Below are 14,213 nucleotides of genomic sequence, written 5' to 3'. Positions count from 1 at the left end.
ACAGAATTTTTCCAAGTGAAGAGTTACAGAAATCTAAAATTTAAACACCTGGACTGCAGTACCAACAACCATCATGACGATCCAAACTGTACTACTTCAGCAAAGAATGCCCCACGGGGGAATGAGAAAAAAGTGACACCAGGGCAGTACACTAAGTTAGTTAATAGGAAATGAGGGTAACCAACTATATTGTGGAATACGGTATTTTTCAAGTACTATTTGGAAGAAATGTCACTGTGACATTACAAGCAACCAAAATTATTTGTCAAATGAATAGGTGAAAGCACCTAACGTAGTGTGTGACGCACAGTAGGCCCTTGACAAGTGTTCACATCCTTTCTTCTTTGATCAGAGGCCTCTCTTGAGCCTCCTCTTCAAGTGTGAGAGCCAACCATACTTCAAACAGGACAAAGTACCTAGTTTTTAAGTGGTATTTTAAAAGGCAAAGTACAAAATACTGTGTTTAGAGCTGAAGTAATTCAGAGATGGTACACTTGTGAATAAAGGTCACTCAAGGTTGTCTGCTTTCACTTTGCAGATGTGAGACCCAAGATTCCACCCTGGTACCAATATGGTAAGAACTCTCCTGGCAGTTCTTGAATATCTAATTACATGCCATTATATACCATTCCTGTATTATTACTGTCTTCCAATTGAGCTTCTCTTTTCTTATGTCAATCTAGAACTAATTAAAAATCAAATTAATAAAAAGTATTTAAATGATTAAAGGTTAATATTCTAACAACACTATTTTCATGACATGTGAATTTAAAATATGTATTTATCCCAGACCTTGCAATACAAATGAAGTTTTCTTAGATGAGATAAACCAAGGAAAATAAGCAAATTATATACTTAGTTGTATGTATGTAAACATACTTATTTATGTATATGGCACACACACACATACTTTTTTTTAATGCTAAGTGACTAAATTACAATTGTGGGGTAAATTATAGTATATCCTATTTAAATTGCATTATATCAGTCAATGGCTTTTGCATCATTTGCATTGGTTTTCAGTGTTGTTGTTGTTGTTGTTGTTGTTGTTGTTTTTCAGATGCACCTTGGCTCTTTTATCAAGATGCTGAGTATCTTTTTCACACCTATGCTGCAGAATGGCCCTCCTTTGAGTTTGTTTGTGTCTGGCTACGTGGTGATATTCTCACAATTCATTCTGCACATGAACAAGAATTTATCCACAGCAAAATAAGAGCGGTATTTGAATACAATTAACCATGAGAAATTCAGAGCTTAGCTCCTTCTTCTGTCTTTGGGGGGATTTTTTTAAAATTTGACTACAGACATTTATTTAAGTTTCATTTAAAGCCATGTATTTTTGAGAATTGATCGTCTTTCTGTTATAGGGATTAAGAGAAAATAATGGAAACACAAGTTTACCATGTTGGTCAATCATTTCACTATTGTCATTCTTTATTAGCAACAGTTATGAGTAAGTAGAGTTTTATTGTTTTAGTGAGGCTCATTCAATCATTCAATATCTATTTATTCAGTCTACTCTTCTAAGGGCTGGGGCTTTATCAGTGATTAAAATAGACCAAAATTCCTGCCCTCATGGGTCTTATACTCTAGTCTGGGAAGAAAGACCGTAATCAATATAAGTACATAGCATTACATAATATTTTAGGAAAAGATAAATAGATAAATGCCATGGAGGAAAATAAAGCGCAAATGAAGGACAAAGTGTACCTGAACAGTGTGTGTATGTGTGTGTACATGGCTGTTTTAAAATTTTGAATTTTACTTACAAGAATATAATACTTTTAAGTCTATAAAGACTCAATATTCAGAAAATAAGGAGTGGTTTTCCATTTCAACTTAAGTTAAAGACTTGGGCAATCTTTGAGGAGCTAGGCTAATTGGAGAGAAAGCATGCAAAACCTGTTAAATAATGAAGCAGACTGCCAAAGAATAGTGTACACTTTCAGTGTATTTCTCCAACAAGCATTTATTGAGCATTAGGTATGTGTCAGGCATTGTGATATTTGTCAAAGTCATAAAAATGTCAAGAACACAAAAATGAGATATAGTCTCTGTTTTTAAAAAGCTAGAAATAATAGTAAGTGAAAAGGGAGCAATATGTACAAATTATCAAGGGAACACTAAGAGAGAGAAACTTATTCTGAATTTTTACTAGGAAACCTTTGAAAGTAAGAAAAAAACCTTTTACCATTATTTCATGATCGCCAGGAATCCTTTCTTGAGCTATCATCTTTTCATATATTTGTAAGTTGATTGTTAAAATGAAGCTCTATATTTAAAACATCTTGGCATGTAAGAGAAATGTCTTCTCTTACAGCTCATGGAGCTTTTCCATTTCTATAATCCTATTTGATGCACAGACAGCCTGCAAGGTACAGGTAGGTCAGGGCTATTACTGAGTTGTAATGGAAAAAGCTGAAAAACAGAGGGATTAGGTGACAACCCCACGGTCCCACAGAGACTCAGTGAAGACTAACCACAAGAATGAGATATTCCCCACTACTGGTTTGTGTGCTATTTTACCACCCTTTCTCTCCTACAAATAGAACACTCAAGCCAAATCCATATTAAGCATCCACATGTCAGAAAAATACATTTATTTCTTTAACAAGACAACAGACTCCTGGTGGCAATAACAAGACATCAGATCAATTGTCTGAAAACCAATCCATCCATCGACATGACAAAGTGCATGTCTCAATTGGAACTGATATTTAGCCAATACTTATTGTAACCGTAGCAGGTACTGTGCTAAGTACTACTATTTAATGCCATTTAATCTTTCCAAGGACTTTCTGTGGGAAGTCTATTATTAGGACATTTTACAGTTGAGGAAGCTAAAACTCCAAAGAGGTGAAGCAACTTGGTTACTTACACAGCAGCTAAGTGATGGAATCTGGAAGTGAACCCAGGTCATCTGACTTACGGAGTCATTTAAAACCCTTCTGCTAGCAGTAGAACAGCAGCTCTGTCTCACGCATGAGCAATAAAAGACTTCTTTGATCTTTCCAACAGGGCTTAGGTCTCCTAGGAATATCTGCAGGTCTCTTCTCTTCACCTTTCCCTGAATTCACTCTCCCAATTATTAGTGGTTGGGAAGCCAGTGGGGATGGCAGAGTTAATACCTCCCGAAGAAGGAAATAGTAAAACCCATGTGTTTAGCTGTTTAAGAAGCCATACCTAGTGCCATCCATGATACTAGTTGAGGACTAGATCTAGTTGTGATGTCAAACCAGGTGAACCTTGTGGTGTCTTACATGGCAAAATTGTTACCCAGCCTGTGACCATGTTGATACAGAATGCCTTGTCAGTATGATGGGCGGGCAGCTGACTGATCTAACATCCCGCTGTGCTACAAAAGAAAATTACTGGACCGTTTAAAATGTGTAGATGAAAAAGGGACAAGGGAACTAAGGGAAAGGGTATCAATTTAGAAAGAAGAAAGCTCTAAGTTTCCAAAGCAATTCTTATTATCGCATAATCTATGGCTGTGTTATGCACTCTTTGGTGGTGGTAGTAGTGATATTTATAGTGACCATTTTCACTTCACCAGTAAGAAATTCCATATCTATGTAATGTCCTACTAGAATGAGTCAGTCCAGAAGTTATTTTATTCCAGGATGAGTAACTAAATATGTAGAGATCATAAAATTCACTTTTGTGGCACTCTCGTCCTATAAATGCAGGAAGAATCAGAATAGTAATTAAATATAATTTTTAGAGATTTTATTCATTTATTCATGAGAAACAAAGAGTGAGAGTGGCAGAGACATAAGAAGAGAGAGAAGCAGGCTCTGTGCTGGGAGTTTGATCCAGGACTCAATCGCAGGACCCTGGGATCTCAACCTAAGCCAAAGGCAGATGCTCAACCACTGAGCCACCCAGGTGGCCCAGTAATTAAATATTTTTGGTATTACATATCTGTTGTATAGTTTCCCTATAAAGAGTAGTAACTCAGAAATGTGAAAAACAAAAATAACATTTAGTTGGGAAGTAAAAGAACTATTGAAAAAGAAAGCTGGATGAAATTTTAAAAATCTGAAGCAGATTTTTTTTAAACAAAGTGTTTCTATCTTGGAAAAGTGGTTAGTCAGTATTTTCTCCTTGAATAACAGAATACCACAGGCATGATGAGAGTGAATTTTTGAGTACTTCTTTTTTAAGCCATCTTGTTGGCTAGATTAATGCCCAAAAAATAAAAAGCCATAAGCACTTTAGGAGTTCTTTACATGAACTACTACCCAATTAATCCACTTGGCTAACATTCCTATACTGTGTTGTGCAATATTTGCATTTCAAAATTGCAATTTACTTTTATTTTTATAATTTCATGTCTAAATACTCTTAACAAAAATATATTAAAGCTATGAGTCATCCTCCAAAATATGGTGTTTTAACCCTTAAAATAACATGGTTTTGATATGACAGGTTACTCTTCCTTGTATTAATTCATAGATCAATGACTTCATAAATTATATTGGATATTGCTATATCTTATTTTTTATAAGTATTTTTCCCATATGATTCTATCTATAATGACTATAACAAAGTATGGTTGATGTTATGAAATCTGTAGTCATATTACATTTCTTTATTTGAGAGAATATTAATAAGTCTTCTATTTTTGTGGTTTGATACCTAAGCTAAAAGTTACAACATCTATTTTTCACCATGGATTTTTCACTTGAGATATCATCTAGCTCATCCTTCTAGCTTGTGGTTCTATTCTGCATCACAACAGGTTGTAATGTGCCATGTGGAGGATCACCATGATATAATTGAGGTGGCAATAAATATGTCACTTAAGATGTAGTTATAATTTCTCTTTAGAGGTCCTTAATTGGGGCAGTGAATGATCAGGCCATGATTTCCACTATTGTTGCACATGAGACCTCTTTAGATTGAATGAAATTGTTGTGGTTCTCCCACTGAGTTCACAGCCAGTCTCAATGGATCCATTCCAAAGCCTGACAATAGGAATCTAAATTCAGCATGTAAGAACATGTCCATGAAATAACACCTCAGGGACCCCAAATTATAGTTGTTCCATCTTGCATTATTCTCAAATTGCTGATATGGCAGACAGCCACACTATTCAAGGAATAAAAATACCTGTTTATAAATTAAAATGTTAGAGAACTCTTAGGTTCTGTTGTATGATGACCCAAAATTCATATGGAAAAAAATATATATCTTAACGTGTATTTCCAATTTTTACAGAAGAAATGAAGTGCAAATTTAAATACACAGTGCTTTCAAATTAACAAATTTTTAGCTTAAAAATTAAGTTACATTTCACACACACAGCATACATATAAAGTATATTGATTTAGAGGTCTTAGGGAAATCCTTACTGCTTCTTCCTCTTTTATAGTTAAAGAGGGAATTTCAATTTCCTGGGTCATAAGTCCAGCATTACATCTGCTGTAATGTATGTGTGTGTGCATGCACACATGCATGAACATGCTGTTTCATTTCATACTTTATTGTACTGATATCTGTATGATAAATAATGGTACAAAATTAGTAAAATGCAAAAATGATTTTCTGGTTGTTAAACACTGGTAGTTTTGTAGTATTCCTTTGTCCTACATTGAGTCTATTTAAATGGGGAGGGTGCTAATACTGTTTAAAAGCTTAACAATCAGACTAATGCCAAAAATTCAAAATCTTTTTTCTATTGATGTCTTTGTGCTTTGAATTGTTTTTCAAACAGAGTGACTTATGCAGTGAACTATAAATCACTGAGATGATAAACCACTAAATTTTTAATCAAAAAAAGGAGTCTGCATCTTATTTTACTTTACAATATTATTTTGTAAAGCTCTATTATGAGAGTTAGAAAATTTACTTTTAAATACATAGGGAAAGTTGTAAGAAAGATTTTCAATAGTTGATTCTAATTTCCCTTCATAATGAGGAGGGAATATTTTTAAATAATAGTTTCAGGTTCTCTCAAGATGCTAGGCCTTAGTGTACTCTTCTTTAGATAATTGGGTAAAATAGTGAAGAATAGAAAGCTATTAACAGCAACCCCATTAATCTTAATACTGAAAAGGGAAAACAAGTAGAATAAATGCTGACATATTCTTTTTTTTTTTTTTAATAGCTATCAAAGTATGGTGTAAATTGGTGGATTGGACTTCGAGAAGAAAGAGCCAATGATGAATTTCGGTGTGGACCTAGATCAATTTGCATTTTATTTTGTTTGACAGGTTTTATTTGCAGAATGATTGGACTAGATCTTAGTGATCAATTTGTTAAATAGGCTTCAAACATTGTCTTTAATTTATAAATTTCCATTTTTCTAACTAAAGACCCGAGTATCTTTTTAATTTAATAAAAATTACCCCAGAACTCCAAGAATGGTGTTGGAGATTGAACATATGGAATAAAAGAAGACCCTAAAATTCTTAATTTACCTACAGCTGGAATGATGGAGCACCCGTAATATACCAGAATTGGGACAAGAGAAGAGAAGGATCTATGAGTAATCAGAGCCAACGATGTGGCTTCATTTCATCTATAACAGGTTATTATATTTATCCATTTTGGGGTTTATAATACAAACTGATAATTTTCAGAAGGCTAATGTCTCCTTTACATTGCATTAGTTCAGTGAGAAAGTTTTGTTTGGCTGGCTTGCTTTTTTTAGTTGAATATGTTGAGTTTCATTAGTCTTAAGGATGGCCATTCCTATAGTTAGTTAATTCCATGCATTCATGTTCTTGAAAATGAATTACAACCATAGAAGTCATCCCTCAAGAACCAAAACAGCACCAGAAATAGACCCAATGAAACTGGTCAAAAATATGCCTGACAAATACTACTCTCTAAAAAATTTCAATATGGGCCCATTTTTAAACTCTCTTCTTAATATTCAGTTTATAATTGGCCAGAACTTTTAAACCCTGTGAAATTTACTTCCACTTTCCCATTTTTTAAAGATTTTTAAAATTTTTATGTATTCATGAGAGACACAGAGAAAGAGGTGGAGACATAGGCAGAGGGAGAAGCAGGCTTCCCGCAGGGAGCCCGATGCGGGACTTGATCCCAGGATTATGGGATCACACCCGAGCCCAAGGCAGATCTCAACTGCTGAGCCACCCAGGCATCCCTTCACTTTTCCATGTAAGAAAAATTTTCATTGAATTCAGTATTTTTTAAATACCTGGCATTAACTGCTTCTCGCCATAAAACATCAACGATCTCCAAACTGTTTGAGAAATACAGTTTACCCTTTAAGATGGGTTTTTAAATTTTAATTCAATTCGTCAAATACATACAGTGTTATTTGGGTTGACTGTCCACTCATATCCATCCCACTCTTTATATCCTATAAAAGGTAATTATGTTCCTAATACTTAACATAAGGAACCTATGCCCCAAATCAGAAAAAGGATAAACATAGAAAGCAATCCTTGGTGTAAGGGTATTTTCAGAGAAAGGAAAGGAAAAACCACGTTGTTAATCAGCTCTCTCTTGCCAGCAGGTGTCACAACAGCCTACAGAAAGGCTGTTTTGTAATTCTGGAAGACTAGCAGCTTTTCTGCTTTGAAAATAGCATTCTTAAAAAAAAAAAAAAAAAAAAAAAAAGCATTCTAGCCCCTCCTTCAAAATGCCAACATTTTTTGGCTTATATCCCTCACACTAGAAAACTGAAACTGCCTTTGCAATTTACACGCATCCTTGCACTATTCTGGGATTTATAACTTGAATGCTAATGAAATGCATTCTATAACCTTTACTCTGAAAAATATAGCTCTTCTAAATTAAAATACATTTTCCAGGGGGCTAAGGACTTTGGGATATATCTTCCCGAGGGCATGTCTATGTGTGCCTGTTTTTTTAAGGGTCAGTGTTGAAAGTGCTTCTTTCTTAGAAGTTACTGAGTTAATTTTTCAAGATTACATATTTTCTAAAAAATTATAAATTAGAAATGATCTATTGTTTTAGAATCTTTTTTCTCTTTATACCGAAGCTGAATATTCTAAAACAAAAATATGAGTCTACATTTTTTTGTTAACCAAACCAAATATTATAAGAACTTTAATCAGTTTTGTGATTTCAATTGTAGTATTTTAATTAGTTGGGGTTTGGGGTTTTTTTTTTTTCTGGTTTTGTTTTTGTTTTTCTGCATTTGCAAAATTTCTACATTCTTGAATTAGAATTACTGATTTGGTACCCCTGCTCAGTTTGCTCTGGTCACCAGAGAACTCTACAATTACCAGTTTAGTTCAATTTCTAGATTTTAAAAAAAACTATGATAAATCATTAGCAGTCATAAAAATGTGATAAAGAATGCCTACAAAGAGTTTCCATTGTTTCAGGTCATGTCTAACCCATTTACTCCTCCAGGACTCTGGGCTAGTGAAGAGTGTTCAGTTTCTTTGCCTGGCATCTGTAAGCGAAAGAAGATTTGGGTCATAGAAAAAGAGAAAGATACCCCAAAACAACATGGAACATGTCCCAAAGGATGGTTATATTTTAACTATAAGGTAAACTCATTTTCAAAAAGCTGCCTTTGTTGCTGTTTTGTAGATGTTTATTTTAGAACAAAATCAAACGGTAGGTGTGGCTTTGAAAAACCAGAAGTTGTCCATTGGGACCTGGAATTTTATTGTCACTACTTTCAAGAGATTTCAGTTTTCAATGTATGGGCAAACCTCTTGGAATAAACAGCCTTGGCATCACCCTTCATTTGTATACTCAGTTTTTGCTATTGACACAGTCATTCATTGTGCCGTGTGACTGTTTCATTAGGCGTGATGCATGCGAGCGTGTGTAACTAGGCCCTGCCCTCAAATGAGCTGTCAACTGCAGAGGGTACAGACTCCATCTTCTCCTTCTTTTGTGTCTTCCCTGCCTGGAGCAGACATAGAGCTCCGCCCGCCTTGTGAATTGACCCACTAATAACATAACTCAGTCAATGTCATCTTGAGCCTCATAAAGCTGGTGCTTCTATGCAGAATTGAAATTTTTTTTTAAATTGCCATTGGGGATATTGTAAACCAGATTTATTATTTCTGATACTGCCTCCAATTAAGACCCTCCACTCTTTATGTTTCATAATGAAATAACTTTATAGGCCTTAGGTGGAAGTAATTAAAATGCATCCCAAATTATAAATGTTTCATTCTTTGATAATGGAAAAACCCAAACTGTGTCATAATTTAATATGTTCATATGAAATTGCTCTTTAATTGTGGACAGCCAGTTATCAATCTGTATGTTCAGTTATATTTGGCAGAGCCTTCTCTTTTTTGTGATCATCTCATTGTTAATTTGTGATATGAGGCCATTTGGATTTTTTACCTGTATTTGTTGAGCACCTACTACATATATGGCACTGATTTTTTTAATTGTGGTAAAAATTCACCTAATATGGAATTTACCATCTTAACCATTTTTAAGTGCATAGTGCAATAGTGTTAAGTATATTCACATTGTTAGGAAATGAATCTGCAGATCTTTTTTATCTTATAAAACTGAAACCCTAAATCCAAAAAAGAACAACCCCTTGTTTCCTCTCCCCCAACCCCTGGTAACCACCATTCTACTTTCTGTTTCTATTAATTTGACTACTTCAGATACTGTGGATAAGTGGAATCATACGTTATTTGTCCTTTTGTGACTGGTTTATTTCACTAAGCAGATTGTCCCCCAAGTTTATCCATGTTAAAGCATGTGTCAGAATTTCCTTCCTTTTTGAGACTGAATAATATTCCATTATATGTATATACCGTATTTTGTTTTTCCACTCGCCCAGTGATGAACATTTGAGTTTCTTGCACCTTGTGGCCAAGAGTTTTTGCTGGGTAATTATATATATATCGTTTTATTGAATTTTTTAAATGCACAAAACTGTTATCCCATCTTATATCTGAGAAGAGCAAGACTAGTCACATTGTGTGCTTTTCCTGAAACTTAATAGCAAATAAATGTCAGGTTGAGAATCAACCTCAGTTTTTCTGACCTTGAGTCTGGTAGTGTTTGTCTCTTTCCTGTAGTTGCCACTTCATATAAGAATTTAAGGATTACCAGATCAATTTAGCCCCATGACACAATCTAGTGGCACTGTGAGATATCTTCTAAAATATAGTCGTTTTCTAAGACTTTATATGGTATGGAGGTACATTTTTAATAGTTAATATTTTCTCTCTGATTCCTATTTCCCCATACTTTAAAATCTACCAGTTATACATTTCAATATAAAAAAACATAGCAAGTATTTAGTAGAACACTGAGTATTACTAAGTCTTGAATTAAAACCTTTGACAATTAGTTCTTTTTTAAGCTATTCTACTGTGGTAAAATATATTTAAAATAAAACATGCCATTTTAACCATTTTTAAGTATACAATTCAGTGGAATTAATTACATTCACAATGTTGTTCAGCCATCCCCTTTATTTCCAAAGCTTATCATCCCAAACAGAAACTCTGTAACTATTAAACAACTACCCACTATTCCCCATCCCTCCAGCCCATGGTGAATTATTTCCTGTCTCTGTGAATTTGCCTGTCTAGATAGTTCATATAAGTGGATTAACACAATATTTGTCCTTTTGTTTCTGGCTTATTTCACTCTGCATAATGTTTTCAAAGTTTATCCATATTACAGCATGTATCAGAACTTCATCCTTCTTATGACTGAATAATATTCCACACCACATTTTGTTTTTTCCATTCATCTGTTGATAGACTTGGGTTGTTTCCACTTTTTTGGTTATTGTAAATAAATCTGCAGTGAACATTGGCATACAGGTATCTTCTGGAGTTCCTGTTTTCCCTTCATTTGGGTATATGCCTAAGAATGGAATTACTACATCATATACCAATTCTATGTTTAACTTTTTGAGGAACCAGTAAACTGTTTTTCACATGGCTGAACCATTTTACAAGCCTACCAGCAGTATATGCTAGCAATTTCTCCACATTTTTTATATTTTATTTATTTATTTGAGAGAGAGAGAGAGAGTACAAACAGGGGGAGAGGCAGAGGAAGAAGCAGACTTCTCACTGAGCTGGGAGCCCAACACAGGGCTCGATCCTAGGACCCCAGGGTCACAACCTGAGCCAAAGGCAGATGCTTAACTGACTGAGCCACTCAGGCCCCCTTCTCCACATCTTTAACAACATAGGTTATTATCTATATTTTTAATTATTTCCATCCTAGTGCCTGTCTAGTGTTATCTAATTCTGGTTTGATTTACATTTCCCTAATGGCTAATTTTCTCATGTGCTTATTGGCCATCTATAGACTATCTTTGGAATAATATTTATTCAAGTCCTTTGCCCAGTTTTATTTGGGTTATTTGCCTTTTTATTGTTGAGTTGCCAGAGTTCTTTATATATTCTAAATGTTAAGCTCCTATCAGATACATGTTTTCTCCCATTCCATAGGTTGCCTTTTCTAATGTCCTTTGATGTATAAAAGTTTTAATTTTAATGAAATCCAATTTATCTCATTTTTCTTTTGTTATTCATGCTTTTGGTGCCATATCTAAGAACAGGTAGCCAAACCAAGGACATAAAAATTTACTTCTTATGTTTCTTCTAAAAGGTTTAGAGTTTTAGCTCTTATATTAAAGTTTTGGTCTATTTCTTAGTTAATTTTTGTACTTTGCAACTATTAAAACAGGTGCATCCTGGAGTGCTTCTGTATAGAACGGCCACAGAGGACTGCCTATGTTGTCTCAAAATCACACTTTTAATGCAGACAGTGAGCGACCCCAAGTATGAATACAACTGTTCTAGTTACTAATCATAATTACTCTCATGTATAAAAGAGGATATTTTAAGAAAGTTAGCAGCATATCAAATCCTTGGTATTAGAGAAATAATTCTTAAAAATTTTCAATGGTTGCTTTTGATTTAGGCCTTAGCTATTACCCTCTCCCCAAACTTCTTTATCTGCACAACTTAACTCCAGTCCGTATTCAATCCTGTGTAAACATACTGACTGTGTGTGTATAGAGGCCTGGGAGCAGTGATGGTGGAGCGGATTCAGGGCAAGAGGGCAAATGAATGCCTCCTCTGAAACGAATAGAAAGGGGTATGAGTAAAGCACAAACACATACCCGAGGGAGAAAGGTGTTCTGAAGCAGTATTGGAGCAGGATTAAAACATCCTGCGTAGTTCAAAAATTTAAAAAATCTTTATTGATAACTAGCAGCTAGATTAGTGGTTCACAGCCCTGATCAAATATTTAGAATCACCATGTGAGCTTTTTAAAAATGTCAAGATGCAGGAGACATCCTAAAGATTCTGATTTAATTGATCTGCATTAGATCTACATTCCAGTTGTTTTTTAAAAGGTCCCTCAGTTATTCTAATATGCAGCCAATATTTGCCCAGCAATGCAGCAGTTGCACAATTTAGTCTTTGAATCGTTCAGAGGATTTGACTAATATATACTGTCACAGCAGGCCACCTGAAAAAAATGATCTTTCACAGAGTGAGATTACAGGGGTCTCCAAGTGTCCCCACCTATCACACCTTCCCTTGCATAGAAATGGTTAAAATCCCACCCTTGGAGTCTCACTCCTTTGCCTTGACTCTATTTTTTTAAGGGAAATATTTCTGAGATTTGCCTCATCTGTCATCTATACCTTGGAATAAGTGGGCTTATCAGATCATTAGAAAAACTGGTAATAGAAGTATTGATAATGAAGAGGAGGAGAGCCCCGTGGGGATGGCTCCCCTGATTAACAAAGTTACAGAGGAAAACTGGGAGGTGGCCATGACAGACATTATTCATGTCACAGTTCTAAATGAGCATCAGTATGTTATGTCCCACTAAATTTTGCTTCTTGTTTGTCAATTTCCTAGGGCTAATTTTTTTTTCTAAGAAGAAACCTATTTGGTTGACTAATTATCCACCTTTAAGAGTTTTAAAACTGAGATACCAGAAGTTAAACATCTTTTCTAAATGTTTCATAAATTATTTCTTTTGCGTTTGATGATATATGAGTCCTGACCTGGGACAACCCCTAGAAGAGTGAGTCATCTAAGATACCTGTCACAGCAGGGCTGGAGGCAGAAAAAATTCTAAGTGTGCATATGGTTATGGGTTATTAGGTTAACTCTTATGCTTTACTCACACATTTTTATACAAGGATCTCGATTGAGTGCTAATGGCTGCTTTGTACATCTAGTTTGGGATTAGCCAAAATTTGATTTCATGCACAACATAGTTTTTCCTTTAAAAAACACTCTCTTCTTTTCTAGAAAACAACAAAAAAAAGTATCCATATTATTAACACTTTATTCATTCATTCATTTAATGTTGGACATTGGTAATTTGATGGTGAGGAAAAACAAACATAATCCCTTCTGTTTGGTAGCTTTCAGACTAGAGAGGGAACAAACATTAGTCATCAATCAGGAGTATAACTACTTTATAACTGTGACACGTGTGATGAAAGGGAGATACACGGTTCTCTAAAAGCATATAATAGGAGAACCTGGATGAAGTGTTCAGAAAGACAGGAAGCATTAAAAGCAGGGGTTACAGGATGTGCTAAGGTCCTGTGGTGAGAGGGAATATGATCTATCAAAGAAACTAAAGGAAGCATAGAGTGTGAAAGTGAGATGTGTGAAAAGTGTGAAAAGAGTGTGAAAAGTGAGATGAAAAAGAGTTTCTGGTTTTTATCCTAAGAACAATAGGAAACTCCTCAAGAGTTTTAACTAAAGAAGGATATGATCAGGACTGAGTTTTTAACAGAATCATTCATGCTACAATGGCAAAGACAGACTGGAGGAAGGCAAGGATGAGGAAGGTTTGAAGACTGGTTGGGAAGCTGTTATAAAAGTCCAGGCAAGAGAGAAGTAGTAGTGAAGGCAGAGCCTGTGAGGTGGCAGGAATGGAAAGAATGGGGATCTCCACTCTGAGAAATGGGATGTCATTGAAAAGGGGATGGAGTGGGAAGGTGAGGAGACTCCCAGGTTTCAGGCTTATATAAATACATGGCTGACTTTCAACATCAGTAAGAACACTGGAAAAGAACCAAGTTTGGGGGAAAGGTCATAAATTCCATTTTCAAATTTTGAGCCGGAAATGACTTTGAGACAAAAAAAGAATTTTTATGCAAAACTCATTTGTAATACAGTAGGATATCCTTAATTCACAGCAATAATAAGAGAGGCATTAAACTTGATCACATTTTGCAAATTAGTAAGTAAATAAACAATTTAAAATTAAGAGTG

General features: G+C 34.9%; 1 protein-coding gene across 1 annotated transcript in view; it reads left to right on the top strand.

Annotated features, from left to right (window-relative positions):
- Positions 1-14,213, top strand: part of PLA2R1 (phospholipase A2 receptor 1) — a 113,602-nt gene that overhangs the window by 81,979 nt on the left and 17,410 nt on the right. The window contains exons 16-20 of the mRNA XM_025471090.3: positions 539-574; positions 1,061-1,218; positions 6,113-6,177; positions 6,432-6,535; positions 8,362-8,501. Coding sequence (XP_025326875.3) covers positions 539-574; positions 1,061-1,218; positions 6,113-6,177; positions 6,432-6,535; positions 8,362-8,501 — 503 coding nt within the window. The remainder of the gene's footprint in view (positions 1-538; positions 575-1,060; positions 1,219-6,112; positions 6,178-6,431; positions 6,536-8,361; positions 8,502-14,213) is intronic.

The sequence above is a fragment of the Canis lupus genome, chromosome 36, assembly GCF_003254725.2.
Source record: "Canis lupus dingo isolate Sandy chromosome 36, ASM325472v2, whole genome shotgun sequence".
Classification (NCBI taxonomy): domain Eukaryota; kingdom Metazoa; phylum Chordata; class Mammalia; order Carnivora; family Canidae; genus Canis; species Canis lupus.
The sequence above is the reverse complement of the archived record's forward strand: the minus strand, read 5'-3'. Positions and strand labels throughout refer to the sequence as shown.